The sequence below is a fragment of the Hippocampus comes genome, unplaced genomic scaffold (assembly GCF_001891065.2).
Source record: "Hippocampus comes isolate QL1 unplaced genomic scaffold, H_comes_QL1_v1.1 scaffold437, whole genome shotgun sequence".
NCBI lineage: Eukaryota > Metazoa > Chordata > Actinopteri > Syngnathiformes > Syngnathidae > Hippocampus > Hippocampus comes.
Window position 1 is genome coordinate 265,436 of NW_017805699.1, and position 26,895 is coordinate 292,330.

The 26,895-nt window shown below is 41.9% G+C and overlaps 4 protein-coding genes across 9 annotated transcripts in view; 3 read left to right on the plus strand and 1 right to left on the minus strand.

Annotated features, from left to right (window-relative positions):
- Positions 1-3,798, minus strand: part of atp2a2b (ATPase sarcoplasmic/endoplasmic reticulum Ca2+ transporting 2b) — a 19,950-nt gene extending 16,152 nt beyond the window's left edge. For both annotated transcript variants that reach the window (XM_019882607.1, XM_019882606.1), the window contains exons 1-4: positions 3,146-3,798; positions 2,858-2,875; positions 2,691-2,773; positions 755-859 (exon numbers count right to left, since the gene is read on the minus strand). In XM_019882607.1, coding sequence (XP_019738166.1) covers positions 755-859; positions 2,691-2,773; positions 2,858-2,875; positions 3,146-3,263 — 324 coding nt within the window. In that variant the 5' untranslated portion in view covers positions 3,264-3,798. The remainder of the gene's footprint in view (positions 1-754; positions 860-2,690; positions 2,774-2,857; positions 2,876-3,145) is intronic.
- Positions 3,799-6,023: 2,225 nt separating this feature from the next.
- pus1 (pseudouridine synthase 1) lies at positions 6,024-8,771 on the plus strand. Its single transcript, XM_019882610.1, has 6 exons — positions 6,024-6,372; positions 6,456-6,670; positions 6,738-6,875; positions 7,237-7,339; positions 7,795-8,495; positions 8,567-8,771. The coding sequence occupies exons 1-6, from the start codon at positions 6,261-6,263 to the stop codon at positions 8,597-8,599; spliced, it is 1,302 nt and encodes a 433-aa protein (XP_019738169.1). The 5' UTR covers positions 6,024-6,260; the 3' UTR covers positions 8,600-8,771.
- An 863-nt stretch (positions 8,772-9,634) lies between these two features.
- Positions 9,635-13,464, plus strand: noc4l (nucleolar complex associated 4 homolog). Its single transcript, XM_019882624.1, has 15 exons — positions 9,635-9,803; positions 9,870-9,990; positions 10,087-10,193; positions 10,269-10,376; positions 10,469-10,618; positions 10,715-10,817; positions 10,887-10,921; positions 11,006-11,056; positions 11,159-11,270; positions 11,676-11,736; positions 11,850-11,960; positions 12,040-12,203; positions 12,286-12,368; positions 12,450-12,563; positions 12,919-13,464. The coding sequence occupies exons 1-15, from the start codon at positions 9,651-9,653 to the stop codon at positions 13,036-13,038; spliced, it is 1,593 nt and encodes a 530-aa protein (XP_019738183.1). The 5' UTR covers positions 9,635-9,650; the 3' UTR covers positions 13,039-13,464.
- Positions 13,465-13,542: 78 nt separating this feature from the next.
- LOC109523449 (RIMS-binding protein 2-like) overlaps positions 13,543-26,895 on the plus strand; it is a 41,671-nt gene continuing 28,318 nt past the window's right edge. For all 5 annotated transcript variants that reach the window (XM_019882618.1, XM_019882621.1, XM_019882620.1 and 2 more), the window contains exons 1-3: positions 13,543-13,829; positions 15,771-15,914; positions 18,914-19,045. In XM_019882618.1, coding sequence (XP_019738177.1) covers positions 15,777-15,914; positions 18,914-19,045 — 270 coding nt within the window. In that variant the 5' untranslated portion in view covers positions 13,543-13,829; positions 15,771-15,776. The remainder of the gene's footprint in view (positions 13,830-15,770; positions 15,915-18,913; positions 19,046-26,895) is intronic.

The following is a 26,895-nucleotide window of genomic DNA, read 5'->3' on the forward strand; positions in this document are numbered from 1 at the left end:
AATGGATGCTACAGCTTCTTGTTGCTTTCAAGCTTAGCTTGTAGCAGACGTGTGCACATTGCAGAATGACATCTTTGATCCACTGGTGAAAAGGACACTTTGATTCGCTCCTCTTTCATCTATAACTGCTTCGGACAACAAAAGTGTATGCAGGAAAGTGGTTAAGAGTGCACAATTGTCTGTGTCTCATGTGTTGTTTTGTATTACTTGGCATTTTTTTGTTAACTTTTCTTTTGATAGCGGCACAGACACCCGCAGCGGCTCCTCTTGTTTTATGTTGAGAGGGAAGAAATTTCATCTGTGCTGCATGTTACACATACAGTACATTTGACAATAAAGTTTATCCAATCCAATCAATAGTGTTTCAATGACAATCATTTGACCCTCATTGTATCCTACACTGGTTTGGGTGTAACCAAAAAAAAAAAAAGATGTGTCACACCATCAGCCCATCTGTCATAAACGACTCGACTTTTGTACTTTTCGACGCTGTTCGGACTGAACGCATGAGGAGTCACTGAGCACAGAATGAATTAGCTGTCCTTTGTTTCCATACAAACTCTCATCCTGGGTGGCTGCCATTTCTCCCTCCTCAAGAGTTTCAACAGATTTGGGGAAATTAAAACATTTCTTTTAAGGAAGTGAAAATGTGAACAAGCCCTGCCGAAGCCACGACATGGTGCAGTGTCACTGTCATTTGTTCAGAGACGTGATGGTTTGCTGTTTAGAGTCTCTGATTTGATTATACGCTTACCTGCCAGACTCCGACAACTGCGTTGGCTATAAGAATAAGCAGAATCACAAAAGGCTCCACGAAAGCTGTTACTGTTTCTTCTCCCTCTTCAAACCAGGCCAGCACCTACAACAGAGGAAACGTTGGCTTTGAACGCAATTCAAATATGTGAATGGTCTCAACCCATTGACAAATGTATCGCAAAGAACCACTTCAATTGAAATCACGACAGATGAAGCCATGGCAGCATTTGCGTTGGTAATTCGTAAAAGAAGTTACGTGTGATTCAATACATAAAAACCAGGTCATCTACTTTCCCACAATTCTCCTGCAGCCGACACAATGCAAGGATGCAATTAAAGTATTTGATGAGGCACTTCTCTGCCCTGATTAAAAAAACATGACGACGTTTTGAAACAGGTGGTTGGAAACTGGGCTAGGCGCGATAGAATGTCACTTTGGGCGACTGATATTAACGACTTGTCATTAACGACGGAGGAAATCAAACACTGCGACAATTTATTCTACCACAAGCAGTCAAATACAATTTGTACAACTTATTCAAGTAGCACTTTATTCTATATCTGTGACAAACTAAACACGTTAGGCCACATTGGTAGATTTGTGAATGGATGTTGCGCGTGTGAACGGGCTTGACAACGCACAAAAAGGAATCACAAAAAGGATAGATCCAGGTTTTGAAACACATTGGGCAGTGTTCTCCGCAACCATCAAAAGACAACAAATGACGCCTGCTTTTATACTGTCTAGTATCAGTCTACGAATGCTCAAGTGCACCTTATATATTTGCCACCTAAGGCTTCAACGGCTCTTATGCCCACAGGCTGTTAATCTCAGCACATGTATAGGTGACATATATCGTCCGTTCACTGATTAACAAGGTGACAGCCTTTAGCTCGCCGGCACGATAGCCCGAACTTCACTTGTTTTAACATCACTGTCGTGAGACAACGCAGGCTCAGAGAAGACGTGGTTATGTTTGATTTACATTAAGAGCAGGAAAATTCCTCCTTTCTAGTACACTCTGCAACACTCAACGCTTCATCTACAAGGATTTATGTTTGTTAATAAACGGTTGTGGACTGTGACTCAAATGTATTTGCTGTTGTCAGGCATCCAACTCTCGAAGCCAGAGTTTGAGCATTGGGTTGGGATGTGAAGCCCTCGGAAGACTACAACCACCGAGGTGATGAAGAACGCCACGTTTAAAAATCTACGGCGGATTACATCCGTAAAAGGTAATAGTTTTGCATTCCCCAGCGTTGTTGTATGTTTACATGTTTTATTTTTGTCAAAATATGACTCCGTTATTTTAAGAGAGAGATGACATATTTCTGGCTTCTCAAGAAGAATCTGATATACATGAAAGGAAGCGGCTGCCTGCTTCATGTAATAAAAGCTGTCAAGTTTTGTTGTGGAGAGTAAAGATGCGCGATTCTCTTTCATTTCATCCCCTTTCATCTCTTTGGATTCACAAAATGACAGTTGTGTGCTTAGTCATCTTTGTACTTCGTATTAATGATGTTTGATGAATGAAATCCTCAAGTGAAGCACCCATCAGAAAACATCTCGCCTGTTTATTTGTCTGAGGGCCCGCTCCAAACTGGATTAATAGCAAATATAACCAAATGATTAACGAAGCTTACTGAATGATATTTACTCAAATTCTTACATTCTTACATGATAAATGCACAAATTTCCTGCCTTCTGCGACATGAATCTCATAGTGACTCATCGATATTTTCTTTCAGCAACACATCGAGAATTACGCAATTGCTGTAGTACTTTTACTTCAATTTTCCACCCTTTGGATCGGATTCACGACCTACTCAGACAGGATTACAGCATCTATCCTTTTCAAAAGAGCAGTGTGTATGCGCAAAACAGCTCTTGTTTATATCTATTGAGCAAACAGTGACACAGGAGTAATACTCACAAAGGATATGCAGGCAGCCAGTAAAAGGATTCGCACGAGCAGATCTTCAAACTGTTCAACCACTAGTGCCCAAAGGGACTTGCCTTTCAAGAGAAAAACAATGACGACGTTTAAATGAAGTGCATTTTCAACACATTATTTGAAAAGAAAGTGAATTGTGTACTCACCCTCCTCAGCTGGCAATTCTGCATATCATCGTAAAGGAAACCCAGAGAGAGAAAAAAAACAAGTTCAAGACGGATCAATAATTTCTATTCAATAACAGTAAACTAACGTACAGCAGTTGGACAATCGGTATTCATAGTGTGAATCTGGCAGTTCGTTTACACATTTCATTACGCAAAAAGTGATGTCAAGCTACTTTTGTTCAACGTGACGTCCGTTATCTGAGCACGGTGGCACGGGCCATATAACGTTACATGCCACAAGCACGTTTATGGAACCACAATCCTTACCGTTGGGTCCGTATCGTTCCCGTTGTTTCTTGATTTGCTCCGAGCTTAGGCCGGTACTCTCGTTCACGTTAAAAAAGCTGTAAACTTCTTCAACCGTCTTAGTGTGCGCGTTGTCCATTGTGAACGGCCACTCGAAGAGACCCGTTTGCCTGTAATGGACCCGACCTCGACCTGACACGGTCCTTCCTTCCTTCTACACTACTGGGCTTTAAATTAAAATTAAAAACTAAAAATGCCTTTTACTGTGGTATTGCGTGTAAATAACTTAAACAGAACAAAAACAGCGAGCAGGTGTCTGTTTAAAGGGGCCGAATTAGCGGCTAAGGTGCTAACGACTAGTTAGCCGCTAAAGCTAAGCTAAAATTTCGGCTCTGGCTTGATTTCGCCGGTCGCGCTTTGCTCGCTCTCCCGAGAAATATTCAACGGATAACTCATATCATCGACGCCGTAAACGTGCGCACCGATCTTCTGTATACACGACGGAGCTCGAAAAAAACCGACACAGACAAATTATTTAAACATGCGGTTGTTTGGTAACTCAGTCCTAGCCTGTTTTGCCTATGTAATTATTACGAGTTCACCAGCGTCCTCTTCGCTATCAATTGCAATTGTCCTCCGCAGCCTTAGTGTGAGTCGAATGCGGTGTTCGGTGTCCGCATGTGGAACCCTCTGATTGGTTGTTCAAACCAGTAGAGTCTTTTTCCTGATTGGTTACTCAAACCGGAAGTCCCTCAATCGCCATCTTAATTTCCTTTGGAAAAAAACGTTAATTAAAAAAACTCTCCACCATTTGTTGTCTGTAGTATCAGATTTAAATTGATCCAACAATAAATCACACATTTTATCCTTATTTATGCAACGTACGATTTACTACACATGTTTTTTGCAAAGATAAAGTAAATAAATGAGGGCGGACCTGGTTTTTGGGTTGTGACGTTGGCATGAAACTAAAGAACATTGCAGCTTGACATTGGCTCTCGTGAATGTGCATTCTGTGACCACTCGTAACAAAAAAAATTGCAGTGCATCGACAGCCGTCATCCTTGACCACATATAAGGACATTACAATTTTTAAACATGAAAAGAATGTGTCAATAACATTTTACATCAAACATTGTACATTTAAACAGGAGCATAGTAGGCCCAAGTGTTCATCACCAATGATTCAAAGGTTTTCTTTCCAGTATTATTGTAAGCCATAGCAATATGCATCGTGTGAACATTAACACTGTGTTTGAAAATAGAAATGGTTAAAAGGGGAAAAAATGGTGATTAGTACGTTTATTGTCTCTTCTCATATTACAAGGCATTGGAATGGAATACGAAGTTATCACCACATTAAAAAAAATCTGTTATACCAACAACTCATGATATGAAAGGGTAATTGTCATTCAGTGTGTGCACGTCACAAGAGAAATTCAAGGGTTATTTTAATGATTGTGTCTAGTTGTCAATGGCATAATGAGTATCTCGATGTCTCCCTTGACAAACGCCTATGGGACTCAGTTGATTGGTGTGGGACCACTCTCCGAATGCTTTCCACAGCTCAGATGCTGTCTTCCTAAATTGTATTCTCATATCCTGTTGTTATAGTGTCAACTGCTGTTCTTTTCTTTTTTCTGATCTCTCTCTCCTATATGTGTCTATAGCTATACTTATTTGTCATGTCCTTATTTATCGTAGTTGCTTTTTATTAATGATACAAGGTAGCCTGATGAAAGATGATTCTGATTCTATCCTCTCACTGTCCAACACTTTATATTAAAAAAAGTTTGATTGATACAAATGACAGGTTGACAGGCATGTAGCCATTCAATCCCGAAAAGTGCAGCTTTCTCGCGGACTGGCATGATGGCAAAGCATTTGAAGTGGGATGGGACAATTTCAGAACTGTTGAAGATCTTAGTGAAACTGGAGCCAGCTCATCAGCACAGGCCTTCAGGCACTACAGAGACAAATTTGTGTAAAATGACCATCTAAATCTCGTCTATTTGCTAAAAAACCTTCATCATAGGGGATTAGATTTTGTTGACTTTATTGGATCGTGACATGACATGTCACTGTAGTAACTTACTGTAAAACCCTTAGAAATTGGAAGCATACATTATGTTTCTTGGCAACCAATTCCTCAAACAACATGGATATAGACACCTCTCTGTTCTGAATGTATTGTACTTCTTGGTGTAAACTTCCTGGTGATGCATGATTAATTTAGTTCAGGATGCAAGGGCCCTATGATGCAATTTTTTGGAGAGGGTGAGGTGCCACAAAGCGGATTTAACCAGTGTTACACGCTTTTGCTGCACTCCAGTGGATACAAAGTTTACTACATACTGGGTCACAAACGACTTCCAGCCCACACAACTGCACGTTTCTGAGTGATAGAATTTACAATCTGTATATTGCATGGTCATTCGTCATTTCTATATTTCGGTACTCAAATACGCAAGCCGGCACAAACTCTCTCTTTTTTCTAACTGTCATTTACATAGGTTGTTTTATTCACGAGTGCGAGCATTGGGCAATAATTCAGATCTCCAATCGATCGCCAAGAACGCCTTGATTGAAATTCGTTAATAAACCATATCTAATAAAGTAGTTAACAGAATGTTCAAGGTAGAAGTAGCTATTAAAAAATACACCTGTTTTTTAAGACAAATGTTGCCATTCTAAAAATTATGAATCGATATAAAGTATTAGGTGAATCATACGTTTAAACTTAAACACAATGCAACAAAACAGTGATAATAATAATAATAATAATAATAATAATAATAATAATAATAAGCCGAATAATAAATAACAAGAACTTGTTTTTCACAAGAATAAACGCTGTGTTCAAGGTTGTTACAGTGAAGTCGCGCGATAAAAACAAACCACGCGATATTTCCAACCGGGGTTAAAGTTGATATTTTCCATGTGCTTAAATGGCGGCGATATCGTCAATTTACGGATATGTATAATAGAATTATTAAATTGAAAAAAACGTGGAATCGTTGGGAAAATAAATACGTTTTCTTCCTTAGCACGTTCAAATCTCATTTCGTTCTCAGTTAGTTTGGTTTTATTACGATGTCTTGTGCTATTCCGACTTAGCTATTTCACCCTGTATCGTATGGTTTTGGTTGTGTCGTCTCCCTTAAATTTAGATGGCTCAGGGGACATGTTTCAAACCAGACTGCCGCTAAGGGCCTTAGTAACCAGTAGACGGGTAGTAGCAGCAAACGGTAAGATTTTCCACACGTAAAACGAGTGTAACTTCACTTTTCACATACTTCTTCTATAATGGTTTAAATGCGTCGTCCTCTAGGTGGTCTTGTAAAATTACTTTCCAGTATGAGTGAAGCATCACAAAGCGCACCGGCTGCAAATCTCTTGAAACGATCCAAAGAGGAAAATGAGGTTGTTCAAACTACTAAAAGAGCCAAATCTGATGGAGACAACACCGAAGAGGAAAGGCGATACCCCAAAAAGAAAGTCATCCTCCTGATGGCATACTGTGGCAAGGGCTACTATGGAATGCAGGTACATTAAAAAACAGCACTCCCAAAATTCAGCATTCCCCTCCTTATTCTTTTCATTTCTATTTTAGCGCAATCCTGGGAACACTCAGTTCAGGACAATAGAGGATGATCTCGTTGCAGCTCTGATCAAATCAGGCTGCATTCCTGAAAACCATGGCGATGAAATGAAGAAGATGTCTTTCCAAAGATGTGCCAGGACTGATAAGGTAGGCCTGTCATCTCCCTACATTCGTTTTCGACAGCAGTTCTCCTCATAGAGGTTGTGGGCGTGCTGGAGCCTATCCAAGGTAACTTTGGTTGGGAGGCAGGGTGCATCATGGACTGCTCTGCCACCTAAGTGCAGAGCACATAGACACACACACACACATTTATCCCACACTCAGGTTCACAAATAACATGCATGTTTTTCGAATGTGTGAGGAAGCTGGAGTACCCGAGTCGAAAAATTAAACTTCAAAGGGGAAGGCTACAGCTCATATTAATAAAACTCCCTAACAAATGTAATACATTTGAAATGTGATCGATCACTAATCTGACAGTCCATATTTACTATTTGATGTTGTTTAGGGTGTGTCAGCAGCAGGCCAAGTGGTGTCTCTGAAGCTGTGGTTGATTGAAGATATTGTTGAAAAAATCAACAAGCACCTGCCACCTCAAATCAGAATCCTTGGTGAGAAATGTTTTCATTTAATTAAATATACACAGTCTACAATAATTAAATATGTCATACTCCAACGTGTTGGAGGTCAAGTCATTAAAATATTGGATTGGATACAACTGTAGACAAAGTATGAAAATTAATCACAAAGGAGAATAAATCAAAATACATATGAGATTATCAAAGATCTTTCGGAAGCCACAGTAAATTTAGCACAGTTCGGAGGTAACCAGAGGTAACTTGCACAATAGACGAAGAGCATTCAGGATAATTATGGTGATTGACAGATTTCGTGAAATTAGTCTACTTTGTGATGTAACATTTTGGTCACATTTCCATTCATTTTAATGGGGAAAACTATTTGAGTCTCTTCACTTATGTGCACGGGCGCAGAACAAATTAAAGTCATATCTAAAGACACCACAACACTGCTTTTTTTTTTTTTTTTTTGTACCCTCCAACTCCAGGTCTGAAACGAGTGACCCAAGGATTCAATTCCAAAAACAACTGTGACGCTCGCACGTATTCTTACCTTCTTCCAACGGTGGCCTTTTCTCATAAAGACTATGAAACAAATGACACGGCATCCTTTCGCCTCGATCCGGAGACGTTACAGAGAGTCAACATTCTGTTTGCGAGATACAAGGGAACCCACAATTTCCACAACTTCACCTCCCAGAAGGCTCCAAAGGACCCCAGTGCCCGTCGTTACATCACAGAGATGTCCTGCGGAGAACCTTTTATCCTCAGTAATAACGAATTTGCCGTCATAAAAGTGCGAGGCCAGAGCTTTATGATGCACCAAATCCGGAAGATGATCGGCCTTGTCATCGCGATCATTAAGGGATACGCGGAGGAGAACGTCATTGATCGGAGTTGGGAACAAGACAAAGTGGACGTGCCCAAAGCTCCGGGACTCGGCTTGGTCCTGGAAAGGGTCCACTTCGACAGGTATAACAAACGCTTTGGAGGGGACGGGCTACATGAGTGTCTCGAATGGGATGGTGAAGAGGAAGCCATCAAGGCCTTCAAGGAGGCTCACATTTATCCTACAATTGTGGAGACGGAGTGTCAGGAGGGATCCATGCGCAGCTGGATGGCCACCCTGCCCATACATGACTTTCACGGCACAGCCAATGAAACGCAGAATAATAAAGAGCAGAAAGAGGTATCTGGGAATATTTAGGAATATATATTTTTTGCTTTTATCTTGACTAATAATTGCTTCTTTTATTCCAGGAAGAAGCAGATATCACAAATGACTCTGATTAAGAAGAAACCTGCAGACCTTTTTTTTTTCCATGAAAAAAGTTTTTTACAAACTTTGTATTTCAATTTGCTTTTCAGTAGTTAAGGTTCCTCATTGAGACGTTGTTTCTGTTTTCTATTAAAGAGTTACTGTACATCAATAAAAAAAATAATAAAAGCCCTTTGAATTACTCCACCATGGCCAATTGATTTACAGTATATGCCAGGATCACCCTCTTAGAAATGTGGATTATTGATAGCCTTTCCAATGTGGCGCAAGATAAAGTGCATCAAATTTGAGACTGAGAGGAGTCTGATTGATCTACGGATGCTTCAGTATACTGTAATACTTTTGCAATACACGACATAGAAAAGTGCGCTACCTACTGACGGCGATTTTCATGGCCCTGTCGCTTGTTTCAGACATTGTATTAGATACACAGGTATTAACACCTTACATTTTGATTTACTTTATTAACTTGCAACCCTGAGGAGGGTAAGTGGTATGAAATTTATCAAGGTTGAACGATGTAAATTATAGGCACGTTACTTGTATAAATACATCAGATGCCATTCAAATTAGAATAAAAACACTTCATTTAGTTCAGTAGTTAAAAAAAAAAAGAAACAGTTTCACTGAGCTTGTACTGAAATGTTACTTTTCTTTAAATATGATTTTAATTACTATATTTCTTATCTAATGAGAATCCAAAGATTACAATTTCAAAATGTCGGAATATTACATAAAACATTTTCAATTATACAAATTAAGAAGTGATTAAAAGGTTTGAATCAAACTCCTGAAACTTGTACCATAGTCTCAATTATTGATATGCACCATTATCCATTTGGATCAGTCTACATTAAATTAAAATTAAATTGCAGATACATTGGGTTAATAATTAAAGCACTAACATTCACATTTTACTGAGAGATTTCATTTTAAAATATTTAAATACGTTTCACTCCTAACTGTTGCTCAGGAAAGTTCTACAGATGGCCTATGGGGGCAGCAATATGCCACATCCAGAAGTGTGAGTAGAAGAAGAAGCACCCCCCCCCCCCCGACACAAACATGGCGCCCTCCCATAAGCGAAACGTGAAGCTGGGAAAACTTTCAAAACCAAGTGTCAAAATAGCGAAAATTGACCTAAACAGTACAGTCGATAATATACTTGAGAGCAAAAAACACGCCAATGACGTTTTTGACGTATTTGAATTTCTTCAGGTATGTATAAACACACTGCTATGCAAACACGCTGCCATTCCAAGTAATGTTCGTGGCTTCTTGCAGTCAGAAAGGGAGAAAGATGTTATCACGGCTGTCGAGGCGTGCAGCAATTTATTTTCCACACTGTTGGAAAGAAAGGAGCTCTTTAAAGGCAAACTGCCAGCAGAAGACGACGCACTAAGTGGTAGGTCCATGTGTGTGTAGGCTTAAAACACTCCATTATCTCAGGATTTATCAAAACACGTTTTATATTTTAAACTCGTATTCATCTCATTGCCAGGTGAATGTAGCGCTGAAGACAAATACCATATCTTCATAAGACACCGTTATAACAACTGCGTAGAGATGCTGCTTGAACATCTTAGTCATGAACTTCATGCGATCCAGGTAAATTGGCTCAAAATAGAATACAGAGGAACGAAATCATTGTACTATTTTTGGTAAACATTTGTTCAAACATAGGAAGCTTCCTTGTGCTGCTTGATGAAGTTCGCAGCGGCAGAAGGACAACATCCCCTTGAGGACTTGGACTGGAGTGAACACTACAGTTTCCCACGGGAACTGATGCAGGTATTTTATGTTTTCTCATTCGGAATGCCCATCTCTTTTTTTTTTTTTCCTCTGGAAGGAGCCTTGTTGTATATATTGCGTGTCTTGTGTAGGCAATAGTGGACAGACTGCTGTCCCGAACTATGGACAAGTCTCTGCTGATCTCTCGGTTCCATGAATTCCTGGAGAAAGATGATATCCGCTATTACGTCATGAGTTCCATCCGTGAGAATGTCGGCAAAGTTATGGACAAAAGCAAAGGGGTAAGATAACTTTGCGGTGTATTACAGTACTTATCAGTGTCTCACTGAGACCACCGTTCATGTAATTTTATCTGGCTGTTTTTCTTTTCTCTCCAGGAAGTGATGCCTGTATATCAACACAACGTTTTCACTCTCATATCCAACATCAGTATGCCAAAGGAGGAGTCAGAGCTTTCCAACTTTATGGTTAAACAGGAAGGTGAGACTGGCTGCTTCAAAATATTATTCATTTAAATCACACTGATTACGTTTTGTGCCCTTATTTCAGCGAAACACGAACACTGGAAAGCTGCTAAACTCATTGTACGTAGGCTCTTCTTGACCTATCACGTCATTTGCCCATGTTGTAATTGTCTCAAAGAATTTCACGTTCTTTTCTCATGGCAGGAACACAAGCGTACCTTCGAGAGGATGTGGCTTGGCTTCCTCAAGTATAAAGTAACGTGAAATGTGGCACTGCACAAACTTGCCTTATGCCTCCACATCGATGACACCAACTCTCACCTTGTCAAACCATCTCATCTCTTTTTGTTATTTTAGTTGCCGGGTAACATGTACAAAAAGGTCTTGGTGATCCTCCATGATGCCATTTTGCCCCACATGAGCAAACCTACGTTGATGATTGACTTCTTGACTGCCGCTTACGATGTCGGTAGGTTTTTTGTTTGGTTTTTTTCCAGCGGCTCACTGTTGAAAGTAGCCCCTTTCACATGACCTCTCCGTAAATTTGCGCATCAGAGGTGTGATGATAGTCAGATTAAGACCAAATTTGTAGTACATTGCTGTATCCGTTGTGCATTAAGGAGTCACACATTCAGAAAATTAGCAGCACGCGGACGTCAGCGGACGACGACAATTTGCTTTCAACATAATGTACAGTGGATCTTGGGTGGGAAACCTCTCACTCTCCCTGCACACACAGGCATGCTTTTGTTACACTTCTGATATTATTTTGGGAGACACCAAATTCTATCGACGGCATAACACTCGCATCGTTTTTCGCATGTGTAGAGTCACCATTGATGCAAAGCATCGCACGGATGTCTCTTTTGAATAGGTGGAGCCATCAGCCTGTTGGCCCTCAACGGACTTTTTGTCCTCATGCATGAGCACAACCTGTGAGTATTATGCACTAGTATCAAATTGTTGAATAGTCAGAAAGTTAAAAAAAAAAAAAAAAGGAGTTTGTTGAATCACCTACTTTACATTTCCTGACATTGGTGTGTTTCAGCGATTACCCAGACTTCTACAAGAAATTGTATAATCTCCTGGAACCTTCCATTTTCCATGTCAAGTACAGAGCCCGTTTTTTCCATTTGGCCAACCTGTTCCTTAGTTCCAGGTAAGGCCTTCATACACCATCCCCTGACTGCGCTGTAAGTTTATTCAGTGAAACCATACGTGAACAATTTCAACTCCAGCCACCTGCCGGTGTACCTCGTGGCTGCTTTTGCCAAACGTCTGGCCCGTTTGGCCCTCACAGCCCCGCCCACAGCGCTCCTCATCGTGCTGCCCTTCATCTACAACCTGATCCGCCGCCACCCTTCCTCTCGGGTTCTCATTCACAAGCCCAGCGCAGAAGATGGTCGGTTCTTATGCATCCAGGGCCTGTGAGAAACCCACTGAAACCTCCCTAACTGTGTGTCAAATGTGTTTCACGATAACAGAGCCTTTGGAAGACCCATATCTGATGGATGAGGACGATCCCGCTCAGTGCCACGCCTTAGAGAGTAGCCTGTGGGAAATTAAGGTGTGTAAGGTTGTATTCCCTGACGCTGACTGAAAACATCACAGTGAGTTTGCCAAAGCTGCTCCTCCCGATTTGCTGCAGACATTGCAGAGACATTACCATCCAGATGTGGCCAAAACCGCGACGCTCATCAACACGCCCTTGTCACAAAAGGAGGACGACATTAGTGAGGTGCTTGAGATAACAACTTTTGAGGTGACGCACGTCTTTTTCTTCATTTTCTGTCTGTCAGCCTGACAAATAATGTGTATGTCTACTTTTTAAGATTGTGGGAGTGTTTGAGGAGGCTGTTAATTGACAATACTTGCAATGCAGTTCTAGATGTTGTTTTTAGGAACATTTACAAAACTTTAGCTTTACAGATGACATGTCTGTTCTGTAGGCGGTATGTGTTGGAGTACAGACATCTACCACCATACGTGGTGGTATTAGTTATAAACAGTGTTCCCCTGAGGCGATAACGAGATTTCACTTTTTTTTTCTTGTCCTGCTTACCCTAACATCTCAAACCCCATTGCCATGTTACCAAGCACAATAAATGTTTTCTCAGCTGATGGAGCGAAACTTGAAGCAGACATTGACCAAGAGCATCCCACTGGAGTTTGAAGCCGCCACGCAGCTGCTCAGCGTTGGAAAAGATGTGATGGGACAGCACTTCTGTCTGGAGTAAAAGCGTGGGATCAATACTAGTGACTGTTTAATATCTGCGGGTTGATTGCAACCCAGCATGAAGATGCCTTTGCTTCGAAAGAAGTGTGAAGACCAAGGGACATGTTGACGTGCCTCATCTATATTTTTAAAAATGTTTTTACACAACTCATCACAGTCTCAAGATTTTTTTTAGCGTGTTCTCTGACTAATCCCAACTTTATGAAACACCATGAAATGACTGCACAATTGAGTAAATGAATAGGCAAAGCACTACTTTTGTCCATAAATTGCACGTGATGTCATATTGTTCCTTTCACATCAAAACATCAGTGAATGCTATTGCGATCCATGTTTGTTGTTTCAACGGCAACCATCAAAGCAACACAGTATGTAAACATGCCCCAGAATAAAATTGAAGTAATGAAGCATATCATGTTTAAATGCCTTTTTGGTCATTTTTAACAAGCATAACTTGATTTTCTGTTGATGTGTGAGCTGAACCTCAAATGCTCCCTCTTTGTGAAATGTGCCATATGGCCACGCAGCAGGCAGCCTTTGGGCTGAAGAACACTGTGGGGAAACAATTCGGGACTTGAGTCTCTGAAGAGCAAGTCGTCGGGGAGACGCCTTGCAAAAACTCGGCTCGCAGGATGCGCACATTTCTAGACATGCCGCAACAGTTTAAAAAAACAGATTTCTTAAGCAGAAAGAGGTTTAGAAGGTGGTCATGTGCCAAGATCCTGAGGGTGAGGTGCCAGAAGAATGCAGCATTTCTAAAATGGGTGCAGGTAACAGAAGAACATTTGAAAGGTGGGTGAGCTTAGTCTCTTATTTAGCTCTTACTTGTGACAGTAACTTTAAATTCTTGACATACTATGCGTAAATAAACAAAACTAGTGTGACTATTCAGAAGCCCCTTTCAATCAATTTTGAATATTTTGTAAAACTCAGAAAAAAATCAAAGAAATGAGATTCATATTGCATTACATACAGGGTGGAGATGACGGCACGCACACACAAAATACCACTTGATTTTTGGTTGCGCATGATTAAAATGTATTTAACACTTGATGGTTTACCATATTTGTATCATGCGCAACCGATGTACATGTTTGAATTACAATAAAAATTTCTGCTTAACCAATTATGACAGATATTTTTGATGATTAAATTAAGTAGTAATAGGCCATCTGAAAAGTGTTTTCAGCAAATGTTGGGACATTATGTCTAATATAAATAAAAAACAGAATACAATGGTTTGGAAATCATGTTCAATCTATTTAATTGAACACACTACAACGACAAGATATTCTTTGTTCAAACTGAAACTTTGTTTTCCCCAAATAATCATAAACGTGGAATTTCATGGCTGCGACACATCCCCAAAAAGTTGTTGTGTTATATCACCTTTTGTTTCAAAAACATTCAATAAACGTTTGTAAAGTGGGGAAACTATTAGTTGAAGTTTTGTACTGTACAATAGATGGAATTCTTTCCCATTCTTGCTTGATATCCAGTACAGCTTTCCGCTGTTCAACAGTCCGGGGTCTCCGTTTTCGTATTTTACGCTTCAGAATGCGACACCCATTTTCAAGAAAGATGTTATAAACTGGGATTTAGCCGCGGCAAATAAATGTTAGTATGATTGTGTCGAGAGATTTAATGTAATCCTCGATTACATAATCGGAGTGGAGCCCGCTCGGCCCCATCCTGAACACATGCGTTCACGTTGGTTGTATCGCAGCCCATCAATCACTTCAGTCATCTTCTACAAATGCAGACAACTAATGAAGAACTGATAGAACCTGTCACGGATGTTTGATTTGTGCCTGAAAGAAAGCAAATTATGCGATTTTATTAGAACAAGATGCAGGAATTCTCACAGTAAGTGACAACCCGTACTGTTTGCTCATACTGTACTGAATTGGTTGTTTGACATTTTGTGAGAAGAGTTGGTATAAACTGTTATTTACATTGAGCAGTTATTGATTCAAGCCATTCATTCATCCCACCATCCATCATTTGAACCGAAACAAAAAAAATGTACTAAACATTTCATTAGAAAGTGCCTCATGACCAATATACAGAAATACCTCGTTTTTCGTGGTTAATTGTAATCTGACACCCCCGCCCCCTCCGCGAAAAGTGAAAAACCGCGAAGTAGCATCTCTGCACTGTGAGGCGGACGTGCTAACCAGTTGACCACCGTTACATCTATACACTTGTTATTTTTATTTTTATTATTATTATAAAAACCTAATGTGCTCGAGAAAAAAAAGCATATTCGGGATCGGCGCATAAAATTAATATGGCAAAATGTACTTCTGTCTGCGATTACAAATATTTAGCAACAACTTGTTGACCAGTGTATTTTTCAACAATAATGAATATGGTGCAAGCTTATGAAATAGTATCCTTGAAGAAGAACATGATTTTTTTTTTTCAATCCAGCACCCTCTGCTGCATCTTGGTGGGCATTGCGCCATCAGCCACTAATGCAAAAGTGATTGTCTGCCACTGGGTAAAACATTTTCTGCACGATAATTTTCAACAGCACTTGTCCTCATCAGGCTCCAGCTCACACGTGACCGGATTGCGGGGTACATATAAACAAACAACTTGGATGTAACAGAATATGCATATGCATCCTTTGCATAAATCAAAGACCATGTGCTTCTGTGGGGCTGTGATGATGCTTTTCGCATGGTGACTCACATGTGTATATTTTTGCTGGCGGTGTGTGTTTTGCAGGTGATAATGCGGGATCACACATCCAGTGTTAATGTGGAAGAGCTGCTGAGGCACTCTCAGATGGAGTTACAGTGGATCCAGAGACAGCTGGCCACGATCGCTGCCAGGAATACAAACCTTCACCACATACACGCCAAGGCAAAGGTACTGAGCTGCTGCAATGCATACATTTGGTGTCCAAACTTCTGAATGTTACTGTGGCTAACAAAGTTAATGTACGTTAAGGACTAAAAAGTACACCCTTAGTATTTGCTTTGTTGGCAACTGGCACACATTATGACCGGTTTCGCTTTGGCTGTCCAAAAATAGCAAGTATCTAAAATAACTGCTCTATTAATTTGATTGGAAATAGGTCACATGTGAGTCATTGCTTGTAATAGCAATAAGGCGCATGCTAAAATAGATAAGCTGAAACAACTTTTCCATTTTTATTCAAGCCCAAATCGACATATTTAATCAAACATCTTCAACGCCCCGCGAGGAAAATCGCATTTTCACGAGCATTAGAATATCCTGTCTATGATTTAATTTCATGTTTCTTTTGTATGACTCAGAGGGGTAAAATTCAGTTGACGAGTGTTAAAATCAAAGTTGAGCTAGGGTGCAGGTCAACACTTGAGGATAATGTCCCAGCCTGACAAGGTTAAATGCCTCCTGGCCCCTTGGCATTTTCCCGACTTTGAGGAGTTCACGGCGTATTTCCCCGCCAATCCGGCTCTCCGTCTGCTCCTAAATCCCGACTCTCACGGCTCCGTGTCATGCCTGAAGATAATGCGTCTGGAGCAAGGAAGGAAACAGACGGCCGGCGAGTGTTGCTAGGTAACAGAGTGGAACAGAGAGTACATTCCTGCTCTCCTTTCTCACTCACGCACACTGTAGTGTCCCTCTGTTCTCTCCTTGGACCCATCAAGGACTACTGACACAACAGTAACTTAAGATGTGAATACAAGTTTATAGAGTACTATTTTTCTCATATCTATCTATGTAGACTTTGTAACTACATATGCATCCATCAAGTTGCAGAACCACTGATATTTCCCTTCATTTCAAAGAGCAATGACAACATTCTGCAATAATTCAAGCCAAACTCCTCAAGCCCAATTTAACAGTTAACAACATAACAGCGCGAAACCGCCATGTGTTGGGATGAAAATCAGCACCTCCAAATCTCATACCATAGTCCTCAGTCAGAAAAGGGTGACCTGCTTTCTCCGGGTTGGCTATGACATCCCGAAGAGTTCAGTTATCTTGGGGTCTTGTGAGGGTAGGATGGAATCTGAGATCAACAGGAGGATTGTTGCAACGTCCCCCGTATTGGTCTGTTGTGCTTAAGAAGGAGCTGAGCCGAAAGGCGAAGCTCTCGATTTATTGGTCTACGTTCCTACTCTCACTTATAGTCACAAGCTGTGGATTGTGACCGAGAGAACAAGGTCCCAAATACAATCAACCGAAATGAGTTTCCTCCGCAGGGTTGTCTCCCTTAGAGATAAGGTGAGAAGCTCGGTCATCCGGGAGGGACTCAGAGTCGAGCCGCTGCTCCTCTACGTTGAGAGGAGCCAGATGAGGTGGCTCGGACATCTGATGATCATATCTGTCAACTTGTATGTTTTCCCCGTATTTTATACGTTGTTTTATCATTTCAAATCATGTACGGCGTATTACAACTTTTATACGGGAAAAAAAACCCAAACAATTGTGAACCGATCTCACAAAGACCATTTTGGCTCAAATCCAGATCGTCTCACCTGCTGGTAGCCAACGACATTGCCGTCGTCGATCGCTACTATTGTCACGGCAAACCAGCGAAAGTAATCCTCAATCGTATATTTTTTGTCATCGCTGCGTACGGTCGGGTTGATAAAACATGATGTGCGCAATGCGTGGTAAGCCATTGTATGGGTTTTTGTTGCTTTCTAAGGGGAATCGTAATCATTTATAAGGGCAGCTATTAGCCGAGGTTGACAGGTATGGATTACGATGCCTTGGTATGGCCTGGTAATGCCTTGGGACCTCTCCAGAAAAATTGGAAGAAGTGGCTGGGGAGAGGGAAATCTGGGCTTCCCTGCTGAAGCTACTGCCTCTGTGACCTGACCCCGGATAAGCAGCAGTTGATGGAGATAGATTAACCCAACCCCCCCAAAAAAACAAAACAAAACAAAACACACACACACAAATGGGCTGTGTGGGTGTTCAAAGCACAAGCTGGATAGGAGCAGCGAGTTTGAGCCAACTCCTCATGCAGGGACGGACGGGGCTGAGGGAATGTCTGTGTGTGTGTGACAGTGATGTGAAGCCACTGCAAGTGTCTTTGCTCACACTGACTCGCAGCCAGCTACAGTTTTGCACACACTCGGCACGCTATTAAAGCTGCAGATTAGAGAGGCTCGTAACCACACAAGCACACAGATCTCCATCACGTGCCGGATTTTGACTTGACGGGAAAAGGAGCCGAGTGGAGTGGAAGGTAGGCACTGCATCAGCAAAGGCAACACATTATGCACCACTACCTCATTCAGGATGCAACGTGGATTGTCTTCATGCACCTTTGTGGCTAAAAGAGGAGCAGCACCCACGAGAGGCAGGCAACAGCAAGAGGAAGGGTTTTAGACTCAGGATATTCTAAGGATGTCAAGGCTTTATGGGTTTGAATGTGCTCGGCCTTGGTGCAGCCGGGATGCAAGTAAGGGTATCACTCGCTCACCAGATGGCGATATGACAATCTATTTAAATGATCCTGAGTCAAGATTGAGATTACCACGGGGGATAAATCCGAAAGAGCTAACGTTTACTTGAAACATTAAGGCATTGCTTACATGAAATAATTTTTATAAAAATCATACATACAAAATATGTGTGGTGGGGGGGGGGGAATCTATCTCCATACATACACACGTACTTGAACCGAATTTTGCCGCATTACGGTTCATGAACACTTTGGCTTATTACACTACTGTCTTTAAATTCTGGTTATTACAGTAGCATTTGGAAATCTAACTAAGTTTTAGGTGGCACTTGGCGTAAAAAGTTTGCGAACCACTTACTTCGCATGTGACGCAACTTTCCAATTAATAATAGCATTTATCACAGTACATGATTTGCATTTTTATTTTGATCTCGTATTATTCCTTGTCTTTCAGTCAAAGGCGGAGGTTTCATCCCGGCTCGGCTCTTCAACTCAAAACCTGAGTCGCTTTCGCCTCCTGGAGGAACGAAATCAAGTTTTGAGACGAGAAGTGGCCGCTCTCCGCCAAGAGAGGCAACAGTACCGCAAACTGGTAAATTACCGTTCACGGTTAACTTTGTCACCAAATCAACTGGATGTATGATGCCTCCTATCTGCTTGCCTATTTATAGATATGATTGGAAATGTGGTTGAGTGGCTATTGTGCACAGCTGTGCGTGGGCGCGTCGGCATTGTTGGTACTGTACGTTCATGCGCGCACTGGTGCATCGAGAGCCCTCTCCCAGGTGGTCTCGGATGGCGAGGCGTGTGAACGGTCGCCCTGGCAACCCGCCCATTGGAGCGCACGCCGGATGGCGGAGGGGGGGAGTGACAGCTTGATGGCTGACACTGATGTAAAAAGCTGACCCAGTCATATCCGGTTTTCGATATCAATCATACACGTATATCTGTGTGACACACACTGTGTCCCTGAAACGCTTTAGCACGATCACTCATATTTGTTCACGTTTGTTGTTTTAAAATATGCATTTTATGATTGGGAGGAAATATACTGTCTAATACAAGTAAATATTGACTTTTGATGTTGTACTTTTACTTGCCACTGGGTGATGCTAAAATAACTTTATGCATCCCCCTGACATGAATGGTGTCTATTCACAGTGGAATTATAATTCATGTAGCTTTTAAATAACCTTTTTATTTTTTGGGGGCGAGGAACTATATTTGGTGACTTCAGTCTAAATGTACACCACAGGCCTCATTATTTAAGACAGATGTTGAAGGCAGCCATGAAGCAAATTATTGAAACAATCCATCCATTTTAGTATCGATTTGTGAGGAAAAAAAAGATCAAATCCGGAGATAGTCGTTTTTAGCCTGGCAGTGATCTATCGATAGATTTAATCATTTCAAATTTTGCATCCACAAAAAAAGTGCATGATTGGCCCCGTTTCTTATCATACATGAAACATTGGAAAAATTATTCCACTGATTTCACAGTTGTCTGTTTCTTGGTGAGATTAATCGTCGCTGGTCGTGTTTTTTAAAATATGGTTGCACGAGCGGGCAGAAAAGTGACTACATATACCAGCTAAATTGGCAACACCGATTGAGATTTTGTAAACCAACTCCTCTCTGTTTGCAGCCATGCTGTTTCTGGGGGGCTGTAAACGTAACTAAATTCATCTGAATCAAGTGACTTTCTTCGAAACATGTTTTGAAAATTTCGTGTCAAAATACAGACATATACATACAATACATTTTGCTTTTTAGCATCTGGACAGGCCAACAAATGAACATTTGCCAGAGAATAGATGCACCAATAAATATTGCTTGCAGGCCAGTTTAGGCTCAGCAATTCAATTTTTGAATCTGCGCTTGTTCAAATCAATGTACTCTCTCGTTGCAAATATCAAAGAACCGGATAAAAGTGACTGTTTCCCAGAAAAAAAACAGAATCCGTGCACTGGTTGCCTGGAAACAATCAGTGATAGACAGTTGGTGAAAGGTGGCCTCGTTGTATCAGGTGACCTGTGTTTTGTGTGGCTACTGCTTAAAAGGCCACAGCTGTCAACCCAGGATGATGTTTCCATGGCAACGATTGTACACAGTAGACCTTGTGATCATATAGGTTGTTCCGCAGGAACGAGGAATAACAGTTAAGTCAAGTAATCCCAAATAGCTGTGTTGTTACCCCGGCGCAACAAGTAATATATGCCTTCACACCTTCCCATAACAGATTTTCACACAAACCAGGTTTAATAATAGTCCAATCGCATCTCACATCACATGAATGCCACCGCCGACAATGTTACCAACCGCAGGGTAAATGGGGGGAAAAAAAAGTCAGTGTTTTGAAGCAATACCGAGATTCGACTTTTCTTATCTTAATTGAATTCCTTTCACACTATTTTTCCACTCCAGGTAAAATAGACTCGAACTGCATTTTATTTTGGATTACAAGCGAAACTACATTATAAATAGTGAGTCAAGCTTTGCAAGTGTAAAATAGGAAAAATATTAAAGGAAAGCAAAATGACAGAACAATAAGAAGGAAATTGTTGTGCATTTAGGTGCCCTTTTTATTTTTGCATCTTTCTCAGAAATATTGCAGAAATTTTAATTGGGGCCAAAAATTAAAAAAAGGCCTGCTTGGATTAATGTGAAATCCTATTAACTGGATTATATCGTTTTCGGGACCGAGCATTATCCATCTATCCACACTTCCATAAACCATCTATGAGCCCCCCTCCCCTCCCCCACATAAACTGATGTCAATATGATGTAATTAGTCATCATGACAAGGCGGCGTAGGCAGTGTGATAGCAAGTGTGCCTTGTTTTGTCATTGAGGGTTACAAACTGTTAAACTGTGAGGATTAACATTTGGAACAAACAGAAAGTCATCATCACACAGTGGAGCCTCACTTTAGGCAACCTAGTCTTGAACTGATTTGCTTTTCCCCCCGTGGCCGGTCACGGTGTGCCAAGTACGTTTAGAAGGAACTATAAACAGATCCTCCACGTGCGAGTGATTAAAGTTAGCTGGCGAGATCACAAATCTGTGAAGTGGGCACATGGAGACCGCCTTCGACCCAGACTGCACGTATCCATCTAGTGATGGAGCCGAATCGAAAAAGAATGCACGGTTAGACGAGTTGAAGTTGAAGGTCTCATTTCGGTGTCTTGTTATGGCTCAGTAATTCGGCATTTAACAGGGTTATAATGTTGTGTCTCATCGAATCTGTTTGCAGGGTTTTATCCCCAAGTCTATATTTGATTATCATGAAGAGCCGTGTTCATATTTCACAGTAAATTCAGAGCAGCATCCCAAATCTGCCTCCTGTAAAATCCGGAGACTGGCTTGGATCTGCTTTCTATTAATAATACCACAGAGGCTCATCAGTGAACGACGCCTTTTGTGTAAGTCCTAAAGCGAATGCGGCATCAATGCTCAGTTAGTGTCACGGCTAAATACTCGAAACCAATGAGAGCGTAGAGAGTGTCAGGTCCTTCCTATTTGCTGCATATTGTCGATACATCCAAAAAAGAAGCCCACTGCTGGGGCTGGCTGATTGTCATTCAACAGCATGAGGAGAGGAAATTGAGCACAGAGTGAAGAGTGAAGGGGAAGGAACGATGGAGGGAGGGTGTTTAGGAGGAGGGTCTTCGACAGGGCGCGGGCGAGTGTGTGTGGATGAGAAGGCGGAGATAAGAGAAAGCGAGAGACCGAGAGAGAGAGAGAGAGAGAGAGAGAGAGAGAGAGAGAGAGCGGGAGGAAGGGAGGGAAAAAGACGCAGGCCCTGAAGCTGCCACTGATGCTGCTGCTGATGCTGCAGCCGTGTGACGACTCCCCACCCAGAGAAGGAAAGGAGAGGAAAGGGAAGGGGAAGGAAGCGACACCCCCCATCAACATGTGCTGCTATTAGCCTCACGCGGTAAATATCAACCGAGCTCTCTCTCCTTGTCTGTTCACTGCTGCTCCGCGTCAGTGTTTCATCCAGCTGCCTCCTATATATAGTGCTGAAGGGTTAGCATAGCCTGACAGCTGCATAGGAGCAACCTGACCGCATGTGCGATCAGGAGGAAGGAAGGGACGTCCAATAGAGAGATAGAAGAATTTTGCATTTGTGGCATTTGGAAGTGGAGGAAAATAGCCAGCGTCTGTGTTTCCCGACTGAAGCTGAGCCACCTGTTTGGAGATGAGTGGGTGTGTGCAGTGTGTGTGTGTGTGTGTGTGTGTGTGTGTGTGTGTGTGTGTGTGTGTGAGAGAGATAGTGTGTGGGTGTAAGGCAAGGGGGTGGGGTTTGTCTTCAGCTGGAATCATATTCTTTTGTTTTCTTTTGTGATAATGCAGAGAGGTGACGTTATCGGGCTGGAAACGTTTGCACATGTTCACAAGCAGGCAGGGGGAAAGTCAAATGTGTGGCCGCCCTGTCAAAAAAAAAATCGATCTGCTATGTGCGCGTATTGGGCGTAGTGTGTGTGTGTGTGTGTGTGTGTGTGTGTGTGTGATCCGTCTTTGGTAACCTGAGCTTTTCCTGGTTCCTGCATGCTACAAGGTTGCCAGGTGTCCAGGTGTTGGGAGTTTTAACCCACTCATGTCTCTCTCACCAAGGTGAGGATGGTTTGGGATTTTTCATGATCGTTAGAATTTATTTCGTTTGGAGCCATTATCCGAGCCGCTTATCCTCACGAGGGTAACGGGCGGGCTGGATCCGATCCCGGCAGTCGTGCACCCCGTGCTGCCCGTTTAAACTTTTTTTTTTTTTTTCTAATTCCTTTAGTTTTAACGGGTTTTTAGATGTTCGTTTGGAAAATGTTTCCTTTTTATTTTTTTATTGGTTTTAGTATTAGATTTATTAATTAATTGATTTTTTAAAAATATATGGAGTAGGAGTTTGCTCCCATACTGGAAATAAAAAAAATTAGTATGATAGTTACCACCAGTTAGCAGTTTGTAATGACACATTACCACTCCCGACAGGGCTGGAGTGGAACAGTATCATGAGTAGACCTTAGTATTTATGGTCCCTTTTCCATTAACTGCTTTCTTTGGCTTCTGACCGACTGTTACGACTCCCTGACTCATGTCAAAAAATAGAGGGAACATATACAGCAAACTGTAACTCCTGTTCTGGCCTCCTTTGAGGTACCTCATCCTTCTCCTCCTGCCCGGTGCCTCAAGTCAGCTGATCAACTGCTCCCGGAGGTACGAAAATCGAAACGGAAGATATTTTAAATGTTGCTTTCTAACATCCACATACCTACAAGAGAACCGTCTCTATAGCAACCCCTTCACCCCTCCCTCCCCATACCCAACCTCTGTTCGCGTGTGTGTTCATGCAACATGTGAAGCTCCCATAGTTGAGCCCGAAGATGAGCGAGTGCCATATTTATAGCGAGTGTACACGCCATAAGTATCGACGCCATTTAGCCTGTGGGAAGAGCACGGAAGGGAAATGAAATTCAAGCAAATTGTCCTCCTCACGTTTGTTGGCAGCTTTTCAACATGCACACCAGACATGTTTAAAGGGGAGATGGAGCACTGCGGGAGGAAAACGGAAGCGGGCGAGGGCGAAAAGAGAGTGGATGTCGGATAAAATGCAGTAATGAGACTGAATTGGGGCAGTGCTAGAAATGCAGGCGATTGACTTGAACTCCCATAATATCCTTCAGAAATGTAACTAGCAGCACTGTGGTATTAACTAGCATAGCTACACCCATTCCAAAAAATGCCTCTTCAGTGGCTCCTTTAGAGTGCCACGTTGTGTGCTATAAGTATGCGCTCGTCACGGAGAGAAAGACAGATGAGCAAGGGTGAGTCTGACAAGTTAGTGTGTGGACCAGGATTGTAAGAATTTTAGGTTTCTCATTTGAGTTGTTTTAGTCTGTATTAGTGTTCTACATAGATATAATGGGACTTTGCACTGGCAGGACCACTTTAGAGCGCTTCATTGTCAGTCGCGGGCAAGGTGGTGGAAGTCTGGTGTTTACTTTTTAGAGGGAACCCACGCTATACCACTCAACATCTGAACTTTGAAAAGGACTGGCCTATGCTCCCTGAGATTGGGTGTTAACACGTCCAGGTTGTGTCCTTGCCTCTTGTCCAAAGTCATCTGGGATCGGCTCCAGATTCATGGTGACCCCATTTAGGACTGGCACTTCATAAAACGGATGAATACAAATGGAAGTCACTCTCTGGATGTACAGCCTCATCATCATATAGAGAATCAATTCAAACTGAGGAGACTCCTGGGGATTACTCGAAGCCTCCGTGACCCTGAAGTCATCCGATCTCTTACGATTTTTGGCGCGGCATTGTGCCACAGCTCAAAGTGTCCTCGTATAACTTTTCTTGTTTTTTTCGTTTTGCTCCATAATCTCCCCACGCCAGGCAAGTGTGGAAGCCTTTAGGGAAGACACATGCTGATAGAAGATCTGTTAATTCCACATCACTTAATCGGGTGTCCCCCGGTAATGAAATTTTTTCACCCCATATTGTGTTTCTTCACAGGCGTTTTTGTTTCACTCTTACTTGTCTTGCTGCTCGATCTTTACGGATAGCATCTGCAAGTAGGGGAGGCTTTAGTGGGGTGAACAGTGCTGAAAGGGCATCAGTTGAGGGAAGGAGGTAGGGAAGAGCTCACCATGTCACCCAAAGCGGTTGGTTCCAGCTGACATGACAGCTCTTGTTCTGCTGTAAGTCACCTATTTGCTCTGAGCCACTCGGGTTTAAATAGCTGAGCTTTTCCGCAATGATGTCTTTGTCCACATTTACGTTGGACAAAGTCAGGTATTGTCAAACAACTGTTCTGCCTGTAACTTGCCAGTCTCATTCTGTGCATGAAGGGACCAAAAAAATAATATATATGATGTATTTTTTTAAATTAATCGGCTTGCTCATAAGTTGGTTATCATCATCGTCATCGAAAAAAAATAATAAAATATTGGTGAGGCCATAGTTTTAAAGCAAGGATGAAATGCACATTTACTCCCCCTTGGTTTGCAGATTTGCCTCTCCTTGTTTGCTCTCATTTGCTGATATACATACATACATGTATGCTGTTTAAGATAAATTGACTCATCGATGTGGATCCAGATTGTAGGAAACCACTGGAAAAAAAACCCATGCTTGGATGCTTTGGGTGTATTTCTAACAGGCTGTGCATTTTAGCAACTGTGCAACGGGGTCAGACGTGAATTATTTAGCTCCTGTGAATACGTGTATGTTTCGCAGAAAAAATTGGGGTCATGCGAGCGTGTTTGTAGATTGTGGCTCTCTATGTGAACCAGCCGAGTCTTGTGTAAAGTGATTTTTGCGCACGGGATGATTTCCCGGCTTTGTCCTCGCGCTTGATCGTCGAGATGCCGGATTGCACGCGCCTTTTTGGTGTGTGCGTTCTAAGCATGAGAGCCCAACCGAGCCACCCATGCACTCTGTGAGCATGCCTGAAGGTCCATCCGAGCGTATGTAATAGCTAAGCATCTTTTGGGCTCCTCATTAGCAATACACTGATCTTCCTCCGAACTTCTTTCCCCGCCTTGTGATGTGCTTTGTGTGGCTCATGGGAACGCGAGGTCCTGTTCACATCAAAAGTGTTTTGTCATCAATGTGACTGGAGGCTTTTGTATTGCTCTTTCACACACATTGACTGCTTCATCCATTACATGCAGTACTTACAGCACATATGCGTCACGATACATACTCCTGCGCACTCATACTCCCGGGAGGCATTTGTATTCTCAAGAGAGATCAGCGTTTTAGCCTGAGGTTGCTCCACATACAGTTTAGCTGCAGTGTATACACATGGCACATATATATATAGCCTTCGACGTTTTGTACATGCGTCTCTCTCACGTGTGGCCTCTTTAAACGTGAGCTCGATCCAAACCGTATCTTCAGGAGGGCAGTCATTTTGAGTAATTTGAGTAATCGACACAATATAACAGCAAGCAAGTGTGCCATTTACTGATCTGGAGCAGCTTGGAATCAATATTTAGCTACTAACAAATTTTTTTTTAAAGTGGCCCATTCATCCTTTCATTTTTCTGTATGCGCCCCTCAAACGAAAAAGTTTGGACACCCCTGTGTTAGATTTTTTTGGGGGGAGGGAGACTCGAATTCATGACATTTCCATTCATCTCAATGGGAAAAGAGGATTTGGGTTACAAGCATAGTCATAGAACATAGTCAACTTGTGTCTCGAGGCACCACTGTACATCCCGCTTTTGGTAACTCGTTTATCCATGATCTTCATTTCACTATACTCTGAAAATCTTCGCAGTGTCTGGATCACCAAGACGCTTCTGAAAAGGAATCGTTGAAGTTTATTAATTAGATGGAACAATTAGCCTAAAACAATCAAGGGAATTAAATGCTAAACAGGAGAAAATCAAATCATGTGACCATCACAGTGGAAGATTAAACAACAAAAAAAAA